Source organism: Cavia porcellus, unplaced genomic scaffold (genome assembly GCF_034190915.1).
Source record: "Cavia porcellus strain 051 isolate PalLab524CR breed Dunkin Hartley unplaced genomic scaffold, mCavPor4.1 scaffold_3, whole genome shotgun sequence".
NCBI lineage: Eukaryota > Metazoa > Chordata > Mammalia > Rodentia > Caviidae > Cavia > Cavia porcellus.
Window position 1 is genome coordinate 47,085,141 of NW_026947486.1, and position 20,148 is coordinate 47,105,288.

Below are 20,148 nucleotides of genomic sequence, written 5' to 3' on the forward strand. Positions count from 1 at the left end.
TCAACACTCCAAAATGTTCTGAAGACATTGTAGAAAGAGATAACAATAACTCCACAAACCATAACAAATCTCAACAGAATGAACCCATCATGGAAGACCAACAATTAAATGAGGGGGACAACAAGAAAATAACATGACAAAGACAAGTCAATACATATTAATTATAACCATCAGTTTTTTTGTCTTTTTGAGACAGTGTCTCACTATGTAATTCACGCTGGCCTTGAGCTCACTTTGGAGCCCAGACCTGTTTAGCACTCACAACAATCTTCCAGTCTCAGCCTCCCAAGTGCTGGGATTACAGACATGTGGCACCACACCTGGTTTAACCATCAGTGTTAGTGGTCTCAATTCACCAGTCAAAAGAAACCAACTGAGGCAATGGATAAATAAACAAGATCCAACCATATGCTCCATACAAAAAAAATTGACAGACTGAAAGTCAAAGGATGGGGAAAAAAAAACCACTCTGCAACAGGAACACAGAAAAAAGCAGATAAATTGGATTTCAACCCAACATTAAGAGAGACAAAGGTCACTGAACAATCCATGAAAAAGATAAAAATCAGAAGTACATATGTAACAAAAACCAATGCACCCAACTGTATAAAACAAACAATAGTGGACATAAAAAAATAAAACAAATACTAATACAATTGTATTGGGGGAACTCAGTATCCCACAATCACAAAGCAGATCAACTAGACAAAAAGCTGAACAATGAAATATTACAACTGAGCTGGGCATGGTGGCTCATGCCTGTAATCCCAACACTCGGGAGGCTGAGGCAGGAAGAGGATCACTGTGAGTTTGAGACCAGCCTGTGCTACAAAATGAGCACAAGGTCTGCCCAAACTATAGAGAGACCTTGTCTCAAAAAACAAAAAAGAGAAAAAAAATACTACAATGAACCAAATGGACTTTGTAGATGTCTACAGTGTTTAACCCCACATCAGAATACACATCTTTTTCATCTGTACATTGGATGTTCTCCAAAATATATCAAATACTAGTCCATAGAACATTAAGTACATGCAAAGTACCTGAAATTATCCCATCAATATGATCAAACCAGAGCAATTAAATATGCAATAAAACTGGACACCAATGGCAAAAGAAACCACAAAAACTTCACAAACATAAGGATAAATGGCATCTTTCTGAACAACCAAAAGGTCACAGATAAAATTAAAGAAGAAATTAGACATTTTGTACAATTACTTCATAATGCAAAACAATATACTGGAACTTTTGGGACACAGGGAAAGCAGTCCTATGAGAAAAATTTATAGTAGTGAATAACCACATAAGAAAAACAGAGGGCTCTCAAATAAACAACTTAACATGGAACCTAAAACTCCTAGGAAAAGAAGAGCAAGCCATGCCCACTGTCACCACTCAAATTCCACATAGTTCTGGAAAAGTTAGCAGAGTGATTGAATAAGAGAAAGCAGATAGGGAAGGAAGAAGTTGTCATTATTTGCTTATGACATGATATTCTACATAGAAAACACCAAAAACTCCACCAAAAGGCTTCTAGATTTAACAATCCTATGCAAGAGTGTAAAAATCAAAAGCCATCTTTTACACGAATAACTCATTGAGAGACAAATTAGGGGAAAAAAGACATTTCACAATAGCATCCAAAAAACTGAAATACTGATGAATCAATCTAATGAAGGATATAAATGACCACTACTTGAAAACTGCAGTACTCTAAGAGAGAAAGAGACAGAGAGAAAAAGAAAGAGAGAGAGAGAGAGAGAGAGAGAGAGAGAGAGAGAGAGAGAGAGAGAGATTAAAAAGGATATCAGAATATAGAAAGACATCCACACTCTTAGGTAAGAAAAACCAATATAGCTTCAAAGGTCATGCCTCCAAATTGTTATACAGATTTAGTGCAATCAGAATCAAAATTCCAACAGCATATCTCAGAGAATTAGAGAAAACAACCATAAAACTCATTTTGAACCAGATAAGCCCTACAATAACAAAGGCAATTCTGGGCAGCAAACAAAGCTACTGTGATAAAAACAGCATGGTACTAGCAAAAGACAAAAAACAGGTAAAAAGATTAGAAGATGCAAACACAACTACAAATAAACTCAGCTACCTTATCTTTGACAAAGGGGCCAAACATGTACACTGGAAGAAACATAGCCTCTTTATGGAAACTGGCTTTCCACCTGCCAAAGACTAAAAAATCAGCACTTTGTCTATCAATCACTTTGTCGATCAAAGCACTGAACTAAAATCAAAATGGATCAAAGATCTAAATATTATAACAGAAACATTAAAAAAATTAAAATTAAAAAAATTTAAAAATTAAAATAGAAACATTAAATCTGCTTGAAGATAGAAAATGTAGAATTCTTGCAGACATTAGTGTAAATAAAAACTTTATGAACAAAAGTCCAACTGGCTAGGAGCTACCACAAAGAACCAACAGTTGGGGCCTCATCTTATTAAAAAGGTTTTATACAGCAAATGAAGCTACCCCATCAACAGAGTGAAGAATCAACACACAGTGTTGAAAAATTTTTGCCACCTACTCCTCAGAGAAAAGATTACTATCAAGAACAAATAAAGAAATTAAAAAATCAGACCCCTCAAATTTAAAGACCCAATCCAAAACTGGGTATCTGATATGAACACACACTTCCCAAATGAGTAAGTACAAACAGCAAGTAAGAGCTGGGAGTGATGATGCACTCCTCTAATCCCAGCACTTGGCAGGCAGATCCCTGAAAGTTCAAGACCAGCCTAGCCTTCAAAGTGAGCCCAAGCCCAGCCTGAACTGCATAGCGAGTCCTTGCCTCAAAAAAGAAAAGAAAAAGGAAAAGAAAAAAAATCCAGCAAGTAAATATATGAAGAAATGTTCAATATCACTGGTCATTCCACAGATGCAAATTAAAATACTGAGATTCTATTTCATCCCAGAAAGAATGGCTATTATCTGGAAATCATGGATGAGGGATATAGCTCAGTGGCACAGCACCTGCCTGGCAAGTGCAAGGTCATGAGTTCGATTCCCTGTACCAAAAAAAATAAAAAAATAAAAAATTTAAAAAACCAAAACCAGCCAATAACAAATGCTGACAGGGCTGTGAGGGAAAAAAAAGGCTTCTCCACTGTTGGTGGAAGTGTAGACAACTAAAACCACTGTGGAAATCAGTGTGGAGACTCCTCAAAAAAACAGGATTGGTTTCATTCAACCCAGCTATTCCCCTCCTTGGTATCTATCTGGAAGACTTAAAAGCATCACACTACAGCAATATATACACCCCCACATTTATAGCAGTATAGTTGGTAATAGCCAAATCTCGGAAACAGCCCAAAGCCCACCAACTGGTGAGCTGGATAAAGAAGATGCAGTTTTTTTTATACAATAGAGTACTACTCTGCCATAAAGATAAACCTGAGACATCCCTAATAAAATCAATGCACCTTGAGACCATAATCTTAAGTGAAATAAATCAGAATATATGTGTAAATACCACATTCTGTGGTATAAGAAACCAAAAGTATAAATAAGGACCAAAATTCATAGTAAGTATTATGAAATAGAAAGAAAATGTTCAAATGGGGAGGGGAATAAGAGAGGGTAGGGGAAGGGAAAGCAGGAAAAAGTTTTAAAAATGACAGTAGAAGGAAAACATGTAAACAAAGCTTTTGTAAACGATGAAAGGAGGAGGGATTTGAAGGGAGGATAGGGGCCTAGGGAAATAAAATCTGAAAAAAGTTCAGTAAAATTATAAAACTACAGAATTTTTCATAAGTGAAATAAATCAAACTCACATGTGTAAATACTGTATAGTCTCCCTAGTGTAACACATGGTAAGAGTACCATTAGATACAAAAAAAAACCTCAATAAATACAGGAAAAGGATAAGAATCTGCTTAAAGGGGAAAAATAATATCTCAGGGAAAAGAAAGAAAAAGAAAAAATATCAAAAATTTGTAAACACACTTAGGATAGCTACAATGATTGTGCTACAAATTCTGTAAGTTCTTGGAACAAAATAGTTAACATTCATAGGATTGGAACAATTGTGCATATTATTGTATGGTGATCTAAGGAACTCTTGAAGATCATTAGGTAAAATAACAATCCACGTTATGCTCATACCACCTTGTTTTGAAGGCTTATATTGTCAGTGTTCTGGGTTCTTTGCCATTGTTGTCTTTTTTGTTTCTTGTTTTTCTAGGAATGTGTTTTGTTTTGTTTTTCCCTCTAATATAGAAAGGATAGGTACACATGTAGCGACTCATGCATGCATAGAACTTCTCCTAAACAGTTTATGAGAATCAATTATATAATGCATGATGAAATGAAGAGCTACTTTGAAGAAAAAGAGACACTAAGGTATCCAGTGCTGATTCCGTAGCCTCATGATGTGAAATCCAGCAATACTATTATCCTTTGTTCAGAGTGATTTTAGTCTCTTTTGTATTGTTTAATTTCAACATACATGAAGATATGGACAGTTATTTTGAAGAGAACAAGAGACGTTATCGTAGCCATTGTTGACTTCCCTGTTGTCTGGTTTTGAAGACCTAGAGTGCCTTCACCATCCACTGATCAGTTTAATACTATTTTGTTTTGTATGAATTCATTGTGTGTGAAGATATGGGCAACTATTTGGAAGAAAACAAGAGACGATATGATATAGCCAGTGAAGATCTCCTGCTGTCTTGCTTTGAAATCTGTGTCTCTTACATTGTTTTCTTCTGATCTGTTTTGTTCTGTTTAATTTTACCCTCTTTAAAATAAAACTTTTTAAAACTACAGAATTTTTTCTTTCACGTATTCAATGCTACTATTAATCAAATTATCTCTAAAGCATTAACCATCCATAGTTAAAGCTTTGCAGGTCAGACCCTGGTGGAGCCCGCCCATATCCCCAACATTCAGTAGCCTATGGCAGGAGAATTATGGCTAGTTGAAGGCCAGGCTGAACTACATAGTGAGACCCTGTCTCTAAAACAAAACCATAGTAAAAAGTTTTATAGCATCCATGGCTGAAGCCAATCCCATTCCATAGTATCCATCCACATTACAACATAACTAATATTAGTAAGTCCTATGGCCATTGACGATATTATTTCTTGGATAATACTGAGATTTGGCAAAGAAATACCATTTCTAATTGTATTCTCACTTTCCAAATTTCCCTAACATAACTGGAAATGATGAGCATATCAAATTTTTACTTTTATCTTCTCCTAAACCTTTTAACCTGATTTGGTTTTTATACCTAGAAGTTTTAGACTTCCTTTTCCTCAAATTAAACAGATTTAGCACTTTTTATAGGTTCCCTTTGCAAATTATAAATACAAAGTTCTATTACTATAAAGCAAATATAAAAACATTCTCATAACATATTGCTATATTAAATGAACTAGCTAAAGGAATAAGAAATGAGGGGAAATATTTCATAATAGAATTAAACAAAATTTTTCATTATATTCATAAGGTATGACTGGAATATACAGCAATGTTTAAATTTGAGAAGTGTACTATAGTAAAAGACAGACTGCCATTAGTTCACCTTAAAATACTTCCCTTGGCTTTAAACACACCTATCTGGGGAGAAGAGAGAACATGGCGGACAGACAACAGCAACTACTGAACGCTCTCTAAAGGCTCGGCTCAGAGGCCAGGAATGATGCGGACTAAGGAGATACGAACCAGTAGAGATATGCTCTGCTGACTCAGGAACGAACTGGACTGAGAGAATCCAACTTGGAATACAGTCCTGGCGCTAAAATAGGAACAGAAAAATCTCGGTGTGGAGGCTCGACTCCGCGCCATCGGAAACCGCGGTTTGGATTTCCCGCCGCCCGGCGGCCGGCTACCTCCACAGCGGCTCGGCAAGGAGAGACGCGACCGCCGAGCTTTGGGAACGGGAGTCTGGGAACGGAGTTCCCGCGCCATCGGAAACCGCGGTTTGGATTTCCCGCCGCCCGGCGGCCGGCTACCTCCACAGCGGCTCGGCAAGGAGAGACGCGCAGAGGCTTGGGAACAGGAGTCTGCGAACGGAGTCGGAAACGCGACGGACAGGGAGGAAGGCTGACTGGTGGCGAGGTGAGCGAGGAACTGACTCCCTACCGCAGTTTGACTCCAGCGGAGGTTTTTCTGGGCTCGGGCAGTCCTGTAAGAGCAGGGCGCGGTGGCAACTGCAGCCGCACGTTTCCCTCTCGGACGGGATTGGTGAAAGGTGCCTGGCCGGAGGGACGCTGCTGGCGGACTCCCTAGACTGGCCTAACCCAGATCCCAGAGCCTGACGGTGGCCCGGAGGAGCGACCGACTCCCGCGTAGGCTGCCTCCTCCGCAACTCCCTGGGGCGCAGCGGTGAGCGGGAACAACTAACCAGCGCAATTTGATCAAGCTGTGGCTGACAGGCAGGGAAGCCGGGCCTCCTGTGTAAGATTACATTTTATAAGGAACAGAAAATATGGGGAAGGGAAGCAACAAAAAAGGCTCCTCGACCCCCAATCCTGAGAATCAGGCAATAGGGGACACTGCACCAATATACATTAAGCACCATTTAGAGAGCCTCATAGACCAATTCAGGAATGAAGTTATCAATGACCTGAAGCTAGAAGTATGCAGAATAGTTAGAGAAATGCTAAGCACCACCCAGGAAAAAGCAGATGGTGGAATGGAAGAACAGAAAAAGAGGGGAGAATTGCTTGATGGAGAAAACAGAGAAAGCATTGAGTATGTGAAGCAGGTGCAAAGGGACTATCAAGAAATCAAGAAGTCTACCCAAGACTGGCATAACAGCTTGAAAGAAACTAAGGACAGACTATCTGAATTGGAGGGCAGACTTGAAACATGGGAGAATGAAATGAAAAACTTCTTAAAAATAACAAAGAAACACACAGCAATAATACAAAGACAAGAAGATGATAAGAGGAGCCATAACTTAAGGATTAAGAACATAAAAGAAGAAGTAGGGACACAAACAAGTGAACTACAAAAGCTACTCACAGAAATAATCCAGGAGAATTTTCCTAATTTAGCAAAAGGTAAAGATACTCAAATGTATGAGGCATACAGGACCCCAGCTACCTACAACCCTAACAGAGAAACATGCAGGCATATAATAATAAAAATTCCAGAAATTCAATACAAGAACAGAATATTAAAAGCTGTAAGAGACAAGAAACAGATCACTTACAAGGGAAGACCCATCAGAATTACAGCAGATTTCTCTTCACAAACCATCAAATCACGAAGAGCATGGGGAGAAATAATTCAAGCTTTGAAAGATAATAATCTACAGCCAAGATTGAGATATCCTGCACAACTGTCCCTGGAAATTGATGGAAAAACGAGGTGCTTCCAAGATAAAGAGGAACTGGGGGAATTTGCAACCACCAATTCAACCCTACAGAAAGTATTGCAGGATATTCTAAAAAAAGAAAAATACAAAGAACCCAGAAATAGGGGCGGGGAGGCCACAACGAATGGAGCAGAGAACAAAATGAAGAAGACAAACTGACAGCTACTGACAGAAAAAGAGCTCAACAGAAATGAGACAGAGAAGATTGGATGATAGGAACAGCTTTTTTTGGAGAAAATGACATCTTAATAGGTAATGCTGATTTAGTACCATCTTGTTTTGAAGTCTCATCTAGCTTTTGTTCTTCTGTCTCCAATGGTCTAAACAGGTTGTATCTTATTGGATTTTGCTATGTACGATAGTATAAGAAAAAACCTTTTAAAGACAAGGAGATTATACAGAGACCATTGTTCATTTTCTGTTAGTCGATTCTAAATACTCTATAATGCTGTCATTCTCTTAAATGGATTTACATTGTTTTGATATACTTAATGCTACAGTATATGAAGTTGTACTCAAGGACTTCAGGGAGGGAGTCAATATGGTAACTATTTTTGGGTCAGGATTAGCTGGTGGTGAAACACTATTCTGCTTAAATGGTTATGTTTTGATCTGCCCTGTTTCGCTGTTATGCCCTCTTTTTTCTCAATCTCCACTCCATTATTTACTTTTTTATTTTTATCCATTTAATTAAAGGGAAAAATATAGCAGGATATAATATAGTAACCCACTTTGACTTTCTATTATCTCGATTTGAAGCCCTGTATTACTCTCACCATCTTGTTTTTGACTGAGGTTCCTATATTCTGTTTTGCTGGATAGTATCAGGTTCGAAAGTTTAGGCATCAGCTGAGAAGATAATGAGATTCATTATAACGCCCATTCTCGTTGACTTTTATCTACTTTTGAAGACCTACAATATCTCCAATGTTTTGGTTTTGTCGGTTTTATTCTTTACGGTTTTGTTCAATTGTATTACAACTAATGATATAGGCAATTCTATTAGAAATAGCGGGAGGCATTATGGTAACCATTGTTGATCACCTTGTTTTATGTTTTTATATTATCTATTATGTCCACCCTTTTGACTTGACCGATTCTGTTCTGTTATGTCACATTTGGTTTTACTCTCTTCCAAAAAAGCAACAAGAACCGTGGGAGCAATGAAACCCAAAATGTGTAATAGTCACTGTACAAAAGAGAGGAAAAGAGAGTGCTCTAAACTATATAACTGCATGTATATTTAAATGTATAAGATAGAAAATGATATCACAGAGTTTTATTGGATCATTGAACAGAACTGTTTGCAGTATCATTGTTGGAATGTCCACTCTACAAGCTTTAATTTTGTGACTTGAACAATTATTTCTAAGATGGCAATATGTAATCCATTAACTAGTGATTTCCTACTGCGCATTTTTTTATTCTGTAAATCTGTATAACTTGTACCCCTTCACTGTTTTTTTTCTTTCTTTTCTTTTCTCCTTAAATAAAAATTAAAAAAAAAAACACACCTATCTTATTGTTCTTGCCACTTTCTTTAGCAGTTTATAAGTCCTCTTCCTTAAGTGTCTTTTGAAAATGAGATGAAAAATACAATGAATGCTGCTGCCAAATGCCATCCAACAGAAAGGCAAGCTCATAAAAATATTTTATTGTACTCTCATTTACCGTATTTGACACCATGTAAAACACTGGCTCTTCCTCAAAGTCAAAATGACCGTAACAGTTAAAACTTGAATCAATTCAATACATAAAGGTAGTCATGAAAACACAAGTAAAGACTCTCATGAAACAGGACCATTATATCTGCTTCAGAAAGAATCAAGGATAATGGGATAAGTACGTTTGAAGCGAGGGGGCATATTTTGAGGATGATTAATGGCAATGTGTCTTTTGCTATCTTTTTTCAAAAAAATAAACATTCACCATATAATCATATCTTATATATGATGAAAATGAATCCTATATAAAACCTGTTTCCTTTTAAATAGATACTAAAATTATTAACCCTGATATATATTGATATATATATATATATATATATATTCCAGAAACAAATATAAAAGGGTATAAACTCAGCTTTATAAAACCAAAAAAATGGGGCCGGGGATTTAGCTCAGCGGCATAGGCACCTGTCTTGCAAGTGTGCAGTTGTGAGTTCAATCCCCAGTACCCTCCCTAAAAAAAAAATATTTATATAGATATACTTTTAAAGGAAAGCTTCACTTTCCATATGTCTATAATTATAGTACTTCTATCCATTTAATATTTAAAGAGCATTCAGAATGTAGCACATACAAAAGATTCTGCGTTTCTCTTCAGATAACATAAAAATGTGATCTGAAGCCACTTGTTTCATACACAATTATGTAAGTATCAAAACGAGAAAGGTACTAAGCTTGGTAGTACATGCCTATAATCCCCGGAGAGGCTGAGATAGGAATATCAAAAGTATAAAGTCAGACTGGGCAAATTAACAAAACTCTGTCTCAAAATACAAATCAAAATGAAAAAAGGACTCAGCATGTAACTCAAAGGAAGAGCATGTTCCTAGAATGTGCAAGGCAGGCGCTGAGTCAAAGCACCCCAAGAAAAAGGGGGAAAGAAGGTGGTAAATAGAGGGAGGCAATCAGCAAAAAGTTAAGGCCTTGTCACAAATAATGCACGTAGGAGGGTTCCTTTTTTGTCGTAACCACACAAGCATTTGTTATTTTTTGAATTCTTGATGATTTCCATTCTTTCTGGAGTAAGATGGAATCTTAGTGTTTTTTTCAATTGGTATCTCCCTAATGGCCAAAGATGTTAAACATTTTTTTATATATTTGTTAGCTATTTGTACTTCTTCCTCTGTGATATATCTGTTCATTTAATTTGCCCATTTTTTGATTAGGCTTTTATTTTTAGGTGCTCTAATTTTTTGAGTTTTTCATATAGTATAAATATTAGTCCTCAGGAGTAGCTGGGTAAAATTTTTTTCCATTCTGTAAGTTGTCTCTTCACTCTACAAATTTATTCTTTTGCCACACAGAAGTTTTTTAGTCTGATAATATCCCATTTTCTGATTTTTGCTATTATTTCTTGTGCTACTGAGTTTCTAGTAGAAAAGTCTTTTCTACACCTATGCCTTCAAGTATTTTACCTATTTTATTTGCCAATAGGTTTAACATAAACTAGAACAACTGTTACAGAAATCATTATGGATATTTCTCAAAGAACTAAAATTAGACCCAGCTATCTTCTTTTTGGCTATCTTCCCTGAAGACCTTAAGACATCATACTACAGTGATACATGTATACCAATATTTACAGCAGTAAAAATCATAACAGCTACATCCTAAAAACAGCCTTATACCTATCAACAGATGACTGGATAAAGAAAATGCAATATCTATATTAAATAGTATTCAACTATAAAGGACAAATTTGAGACATTTATAGGAAAATGAATCTACGTAGAAAATATAATGTTGAGTGAAATAAATCAGACACATAAACTTGAAAACCATATATTATAAGGCAAAGTACAAACTAAAAAAATTAAAGGATAGAACAAGACAAAGGGGTGAATCTCTTGTAGATGGAAAGGGATTCAGGGGATCAAGAGCAAGGAGTAAGGGTGAGAGAATGGGGAAATAGGTAGAGAGTGAAGATATACCACATACAAAGTCCTAATAACTTCAACAAATGTTAATGTTATATTCCATAAACATGAAATAAAAAATAATAAAAAGGAGGAAAGGAGAATAAGAGTAGGGAACAAAGAATGGAAAGGGAAGGGGATTAAAAAAAGAAACAAGCTGCATTATGTATATGTACCAACTCATAATGATTGTAAAATGCATGTACTGCAAATACACATTAATAAAACTTTTAATGTGATATAAAAATTTAAGGCCTGTACTCTAATGGCAAGAGATAGGAGCTACATAAAATGAGAGAGAGGCTGAAAACTACTGCTGGCACAAACCCAGTCACCTCAGCCAGATAAAAGGGCTTTTAAATGAGACTACTTTCTTCAACCTACAAGTGAATTCTGGCACTAAGTGTGACATAAAATCATAGAGTTGATCAATAGAAAACATAAATAATAATTGGACTTTAAAATGAATGCAAGATTCCTGAAGTGTATACAGTGTAATTTATAGTCCTACTACATAAATTACAGAACCTTGCTGTAAGCTAATTATACAAAAGATAAAAAGGAAAAATTAAAACCAGGATCTATTACATCATGCCCTTGACTCAGTATAGAAATACAAGCATGTATATTCGTTCACTGGGAATAATGGCAGTCTTGAATTAAATGAATAAGCCATCCTGCTGCCATTTCCAATGAGAATGTTGTGAAAACTTTTTAAGTATCAGACATTGGAAAATTTTGGTAATCTTTACCATAATGAATAATTACAGTACTAGTTCTTCAAATAAATATGAAATATACCTTTTAAAATTACCTCTGTAGTGACAAACAAGCTCAGCATAAGTTATATTTGTATGAAACTTTAATTTCAAATTCTAGTAAAACTATTACAAAGTTTACAATCAAATACTAATCTTTAAAAGGAGAAGTACACTTAGTGGGATAGTGCAATACCAAATCCCAAATATTACACACACCTCAGAATTTGGGTGGCACTAGCTAATAATGCTATTTTGAATTTAGTTCAATTTTCTTCTTCTGATTTCATTTTGGCACAATGCGAAGCCAATTTGATTAGTTAACCATACATCTAATGAAACAGCACAATTGGAGCTTAAATCTCCAACAATATAAATATCATAGACATCTTTACTCTTGCCTTACACTCTTAGTAAAAGTAAAAGTGTACATATATTTAAACTGTTACAGAAGCTAGCAAAGGGAATAAAAAAATCTAGAAATTATCTACTAAGTTCCTTTTTCATGCTACTTCACCTGTATTTTATTTATTAAACAACATTGTTCACTATGCAAATAATAGGGGCATAGCAAGAAATAGAGAATAAAGATAAGGTTCAAATTCTAGTATTTTGAGGACTACTGCTGTCAAATCCCCTAAAAATAGAAAATTTAAAAACTGAATTCATAAATTAGCCACTCGTAAGTTATCAAATTTTATACACACACACGCAGAAGTAGTTTACCAGTTCCCATAATGTTGCAGATCTAGAATTTCCAATAAAGTACCCATGGCACAAATATAGTAACTAAATGTCAAATTACTTAAATGTAATTTTAATTACTTAAATTTAAAGAAATTTATTTCCTAAATTAAAATAGCCACACAAAAAAACAACAAAAACAAAAAAAAGCCGAGCATAGTGGCACACGCCTATAATCTTAGCACTCGGGAGGCTGAGGCAGGAGGATTGTTGTCACTTCAAGACCAGCCTGTGCTACAAAGTGAGCTCAAGGTCAGCTTGAATGACATAGTAAGACACTGTCTCAAAAAGATAAAAAACAAAACAAAACAAAATAGCCACTATTTCCATTTACAAGAGAAGTTCTATTGAGTAGCACTGTTCTACATTATATCAATTAAAGTATGTGACAACAAATACATGATTTAATTCTGAATACACTGGAGACATGCCCATTTATGATAAAATTCTATGCAAAGTATAAGTAATAGCAGTTTATAATGTAAGAAAAATATAAAGTCACATAAAATTAGAAAGGAAAAACTAACCTATTTTTGTTCATAGACAACATAATTATACAGAAAATCTCAAAGAACTTTTAAAAATCTGTTAAATGAATTTAGCAAGGTTCAGTATACTAAATGAAGTGCAAAACTGGAGTTTTTTTTTTCCTTCTCACTAGGAGCAAATAAGTGGAAATTGAAAATTGTTGCAAGTTTGAAAGCAGCCTGGACTACAAACTGAGCTCAAGGCCAACCTGAAATGCATAGCAAGGCCCTGTCTCAAAAAGACAAAAAAAGATTAAGTGGAAAAATGCATCTATGATATCCCTTGATTAAGGCTCAAGGCTCTTAAGATATCTCTTTTTCCAAAACTGATCTACAGATTCTATACAATCTCAAGCAAAACCCAGTGGCCTTCCTTCCAGCTGATTCTAAAATTTATATGGAAAAGTTAGCCAACTATTTTGAAAAACAGAGCAAATTTGGAGAGCTCATATATAGAATCTAGAAATAAATCATACATATATGATCAATTGTGTGAGAAGGTAATGCAATGGGGAAAAATGTACAAGGCTCTACACAGTGGTATATGCATGTAGTCCTACTACTTGGGAGGCTGAGGCAGGAAAACTGCCACAAGTTCAAGGCCAGCCTGGGTTAAATGATAAGATCCTGTCTCTGAAAAGCAAAAAAAAAAAGAAAAAAAAGCAAGATGCTCAACAAATGCTAATGGAACAACTAACTGGATATCAACATGTAAAAAACAAACTCAACCTAAATCAAAGATAATATAAAAATTAACTGAAAATGGATAAAAAATATAAAATAGAACTATAAAACTTATGAGACAAAAATATGGGAAAAATCTTTCTGATCTTCTGTTAGGCAAGAAATTCTTTTCTTTCTTTTTTTTGATCTTTTCTTAAGGCAGGGTTTCCCTATATGGTTCAGATTGGCCTCAAACTCACAATGATCATCTTGCCTCAACTTCCTGTGTACTGGGATTACAGGGTTGTGCCACCACATCCATCTCCAAGAACTTCTTGAAAATATACAAAAAGCATAAACTTTAATATGACAAAAATGATACATAGAGCATCACAGAAAACTCTGTTATAACTAGGAATTGTGGTACACACCTGTAATCCCAGCACTCTAGAGGCTAAGGCAAGATAATCTTAAATTTGGGCTCAATCTGTGCAACTTAGCAGTTTATGGAGATCCTATCTGAAAATAAGATATGAAAAAAGGCTAGGCACATATGTAGCTGAATACCCAGTTCCACCAAAAGAGGAAAAAACTTCTGTTCTTTGAAAGATACTTTAAAAATGTAAGACAAATACAGACTAACAGAAAATATTTGCAAAATACAAAACTTATACCCAAAATACATTAAATACTCTAAAAACTGAACAAGAAAAAATACAAATTTTTATAAATGGGTAAAAGGAATAAATAGATAACTTCACTACAGCAGATATGTAAATTAGATATGTACAATGAAATATATCAACATACAGTACCAGAAACTTGGTGTAATATTAAGCAACTGGAAACTCATATATTGCTGGTGGGAATATAAAATGGGACAGCTATTTTACAAATTTTGTCAACTTCTTATGAAATGAAACCTGTGCCTATCATATGTCAAATGATTCTACTATCTAGATACCTAATCCTCCAAAATGAAAGCACATGTTTGTTAAAAGACCTATACATCAATGCTTAGAGTAATAGTCAAAATCTGGAAGCAAATTGTCTATCAATTGATAAATGAATAAGCAAATTGTGATATTTACACAACAGAATAGTATACAGTTAATAAAACATAAAATGACACACACAAATCTCAAAAAATATGTTCCATGTAAAATCTGTTAAGACAAAAAAGCTGCACACTGTATAATTTAATTTAGATGGCATTCTAAATTAAGGAAAAATATATTCACAGAAAAAATTAGTTTTAAGAGGGATATTGAGGAAGTAATAGAAATCTAGAATTTTTATTGGCTGGTGGTTACACAAATGTATACATTGACAAAAGTCACTGAACTGCACACTTAAAACTGGAGAAACTTACTTTATATCAATTATATCTCAATATACTTGATTTAAATATAAACGCAATATAACTCTTCTTTTTCTTTGAAATTCTGTAAATGTATATCTATCATACCAAGGAAGTTTGGTAACATCTGACTATGTTCATGACACAGAAATAGAGTGAAAGATAAACAACATGAATTCTCTGGGCTTTGAATTTCTGTATTGTAAACAGAAAGGCTTATAATACATTTCCCAAATCTATTCCCAGGAAACTTTCAGAATCTTTGTAGGTATATTCTGGGAAAATATTTCTAAGGTCAAAGTACTTGAGAAATGTTCTCCCAAAACATAACTCACAAGACATTTTAACACAAAGAGCTCTAAGCAATCCTATATTCCTTAAATTTTTCCAGTTTTTAAATGTACAGTTTCCCACAATTAGTTGACATGGAACCTTGTATTTTAAGAAATGTTGTAAAGGATATTATAGTTCTGTGATTCTTTTATAAAACCTTCAAAATTTATCTTTATGATTAACTTTTGCATAGACTGGCAAACAATAAAATTGATTTAAAGTGGCTATGGAGAACAGCACCCTATAATGAGAAAATTGCCTAAAATTACAAATTTAAAATATTTCATATTTATCTTTTCAAGCATTTTTTTTGAAACAGGGTCACACTCTATAGTCCAGGCTGGCTTTGAATTTGTAGCAATCATACTGCCTTAGCCTCCAGAGTGCTACAGTTACAGGTGTAAACTACCACTCATTTCATACTCATTTTGACTACTTTATTAGTCAAATCTTGAGTTTTTATCAGCCTCCAAATTCTAAATCTCTAAAATATAGGCACTACATTTGGACTGGTATGTACTACATGAAAACAAATGATAGAGTTACTTCTACTTGAAAAGCTTCTCTCTAAAAAATACAATAGATTTTAAGAATTTAAAAGGAATGACAGGGATACTACAATTCCTAAACAATTACTAAAATTAACTTAACCACATCAGTGTTAAAGAGTTCACTGAATAAAGCCAGAAGTCTGAAAAAATATGCTTAGTTAAAAAAGACAGAAAAAAGAAAGGATAAAGAAAATCTGAAGCTAATACTCTAAAGGTTGCTCTTCAGATATAACCTTAAAGGAAATATAACACACTACAAAACAATGTCAATATTACAGCTAAAAAATCATTTTCTTGAACATAAAAACACAAGTAAGAATATCTATTTTAATTCACTAAATTATAAATAAAGCTTTAAGGGGAAGTGAAAGTGCAAATTCTGACAAATTCCACCCCTAAAACTAAAAAAAAAATGTTGGTTAATACCACATTAAATTACACAAAACCCAGGGATCTTTTTTTTCAAGTACCATCCAGGCCACTGAGGAATATTATTAGCAATATAATTCTGAGTATCCAATTTCCTTTAATAGGCCTAATCAATGTTCAATCAATGGTTTCCTATAAAAACATTTTAAAATCACTGATAGCCTCAATTCAATTTCTGAGAGAAAATAAGTTTTATGAGTTTATTATATACATACAACATTATTCCTATAAAATTTCAGTTTGACAAAATTATTTAATTTTTAAAGTACGACAAAATAGAGAAGCAGAATGGTATTCATTCATCCAACATGTTGGTACTGAAAATATTCTATGAAAAATAAATTTATTAAGAATAGTTTATGTGCCTAGATGTCCTTGGGAATTACTACTAGTATTTCTTCAAAATGGTCTGGACACAGCTAGTCCAAGAATAATCTGAATGGGACATGTGAATTTCAGTAAACCAGAATGGTGGGGGAGCTTAAAGACATATAAAATGTATAACATCATTACAAGTTTGGCAAACAAATACAATATAAGCAGAATACAGGTTTGCTTATTTCTAAAAGCTATCTTTATATAGTTCCCTAGAAAACATTTTATGAAACACAACACAAAATACGTAAATAGACAACCAAAGGGCTAAAAACACCTGAAATATAATGTAGAAAAATGAAAGAAACACTTTTGCTAAAAGAGCAACAAAATTTTAAAAAATATCATCTCTTACAAAAGCATGATTTGATTTGCTTTAAATAAATATTCCTTAAGTTCTGCACCAATTAAGAAACTCTTCATTATGTAAACAGTTTAAAATTCAAATGTAGGCTGGGCATGGTGACATACTCCCATAAACCCAGCACTTGAGAGGTTGAGGCAGGAGGATCACTGCAAATTCTAGGCCAACCTGGGCTACATAGTAAATTCAAGGCCACTCTGAAATGCATAATGAGATCCTGTCTCAAAAAGATAAAAAAAATAAAATTCAAATTTAACTCTTGGCCTATTTTTAGCTTTATTGATTTCAGGAAAGAATAAATCAAGAATATGTTTATAACTCACATGGATATTACTTACCCACATTTGGAGGTTTCACATAATTTACAGGTAGTTCTGGAGGTCTGCCTCTATGCAATGCTGCAAAAGCAGACCCATTCCATAGTGTACTCTTACAGTCTATAAAAAAAAAAAAAAAAAACAGTGAAAGTTTGCCAAGGAAGAAAGCAGTGTTATTTTATTTGTTTTGTTTTATGTTGTGCCTCAAAGGCACATGTCTACCTTCAATTTCATTTGTTATAGTATATTTTACTTGTTAAAGCTACAATAAAATAATGTTCATACATTAAACATGTAATAAAATAAATTATACTGGCAACCACTAACACCTTAACATATTACAGGATACTTTATTTCTATGCTAGCCTCAAACTAAAGCTTATGTTATGCATATGTTTGAATTTTAAGTAACTGTGTCATCAATTAATATTTTAAATTTACATTGGTCATCTTGATCTTTAGGTTTATACATACTTACAAAACTGTAACACCAATAATTCAATAATACAATCAAAGCATATTTTATAGTATCCTTGAACTACAAAATGAGATGTTTAAAACCCAGCACCATTTATGCTACTTATCTTGTGGAATTACAATGTATTACAACAGTACATTAATAAAACAAAACAAAAATAAATTGGTTGTGGGCTGGGGATATAGCTCAGTGGCACAGCACCTGCTTGGCAAGCCTGAGGTCCAGGGTTTGATTGCTGGTACCAAATAAATAAATAAATAAATCGGTTGCTATATCTGAAGTGATTAATGATTTTAAGAGGAATACTTAATACATAATTTCATATTTTTGTATGCATAAATTATTACTGTATATGTTACATTTATTAGAAATCCATACAAACACAGAAAAAAATTGCAAAAAAACAATAAATTGTTACTGAACAACCACTGATGGGTTAACACTTTTGCTTAAATATTTTCAATTGTTTTTTTTTTTTTTTTTTGGTACTGGGGATTCAACTCACCACCTCACGCTTGTCAGGCAGGCATTGTGCCACTGAGCTATATCCCAGGCCTCAAAATTTTCAATTATAAAACTTTACACTTCAGGGTGATGGGGCACATCTGTAATTATAGCTATTCAAGAGGCTAAGTTAAAAGAATTCCAAGTTCAAGGCCAGATTGGGTAACTTAGTGAGACATTATCTCAAAATGAAGTGAAAATAGGGCCAGGGATATAGCTCAGCAGCCTAAGGGTCTGCCTGGCAAGCACAAGATCATGAGTTCGATCCCCAGTACCAAATAAATAAATAAAATAAAACAAATAAAGTGAAAATAAAATGGGGTAGGGATTCTATTTCAGTTATAGCATACTTGCCTATGCATGCGCAAAACCCTGAGTGAAATTCTTAGTACAAACAAAAAGAATATACATATACATAATCATTTTCATTTACCTGTTAAAACACACAATATAATTAGGATGATATCATAAATCTAATAAAGAAGAACATTATACTGTAATAAAAGAATTGTTTTTGTCAAGAATGGTACTACACAAATATAATACCAGCATTGGGAAGCTACAGCAAAAGAACTGCCATGAGCTCAAGGCAAACCTGTACTATCTTATCAAACCAACATGAACTACATAGCAAAAACCTATCTCAAGAGGAGATAACAGTCATAAATATATATGTGACAAACATCAGTGCACCCAACCTTATAAAACAAATAATAATGGACATGAAAAATCCAATAAGCCCTAATATAAATGTATTGGGAGTCCTTAATACCTCACTGCCACAAAAAGACAGATCAACTGGACAAAAAATTAACAATGAAACATTAAAACTGAACCAAACTTTTGAACAAATGTACTTAGTAAATGTCTATAGAGTGTTCCACCCATGACATAAGAATACACATTCTTCTCAGCAGCACAGGAGACATTCTCCAAAGTAGACCACACACTGGCCCATAGAACATGCTTATGCAAACGTAAAGGAATTTAAATTATTCCATGCATACTATCATAGCACAGTGCAATAAAACAGGAAATCCATGCCAAAGGAAACCACAAGGACTTCATAAACATGTGGACATTAAATAGCACCCTACCGACCAACCAATGAGTCACAGATGAAATTAATGAAAATATTAGACAATTTTTACCGTTGAGTGACAACAATAGAACATACCAGAATTTATGAGACACAATGAAAACAGTCCTAAGAGGAAAATTTATTGCAGTAAATAATAACATAAATGCAATAACGTATGAAAAGAATGAAATCACAACAGACATTGCAGAAATTCAGGTTATCTACAATTACTCTGAAAAACTTGTATTCCAATAAGATGGAAAATAAGAAATGAAAACATTCCTAGATACAAGACTTACCAAACTTGAATCAAGAAAAAAATCCTAAATAAAACTATATCAATAAATGAAATTGAGGGCTGGGGATTTACCTCAGCAACATAAGCACCTTCCTTGCAAGCGCATGGTCATGAGTTCAATACCCGGTACTGATTTAAATAAATAAATAAAAATAAAATAAATGAAATTGAAGATGTAATTAAAAACCTATCAACAAAGAAAAGCCCAGGTCTTGACGGATTCATGGCTGAATTCTACAAGAAATTTTATGAAGACCTAATACCACTACTTGTCAGACTTTAATGAAATTGAAAAGGAAGCAATACTCCCAAATTCAATCCTGAAAGCAAACATTATCCTGATACCAAAACTGGGAAAGGACTCAGCTTAG

The 20,148-nt window shown here is 34.2% G+C and overlaps 1 protein-coding gene across 3 annotated transcripts in view; it reads right to left on the reverse strand.

The window, feature by feature from the left end:
* Positions 1 to 20,148, reverse strand: part of Brwd3 (bromodomain and WD repeat domain containing 3) — a 182,893-nt gene that overhangs the window by 148,732 nt on the left and 14,013 nt on the right. For all 3 annotated transcript variants that reach the window (XM_063246134.1, XM_063246133.1, XM_063246135.1), the window contains exon 6: positions 17,438 to 17,536. In XM_063246134.1, coding sequence (XP_063102204.1) covers positions 17,438 to 17,536 — 99 coding nt within the window. The remainder of the gene's footprint in view (positions 1 to 17,437; positions 17,537 to 20,148) is intronic.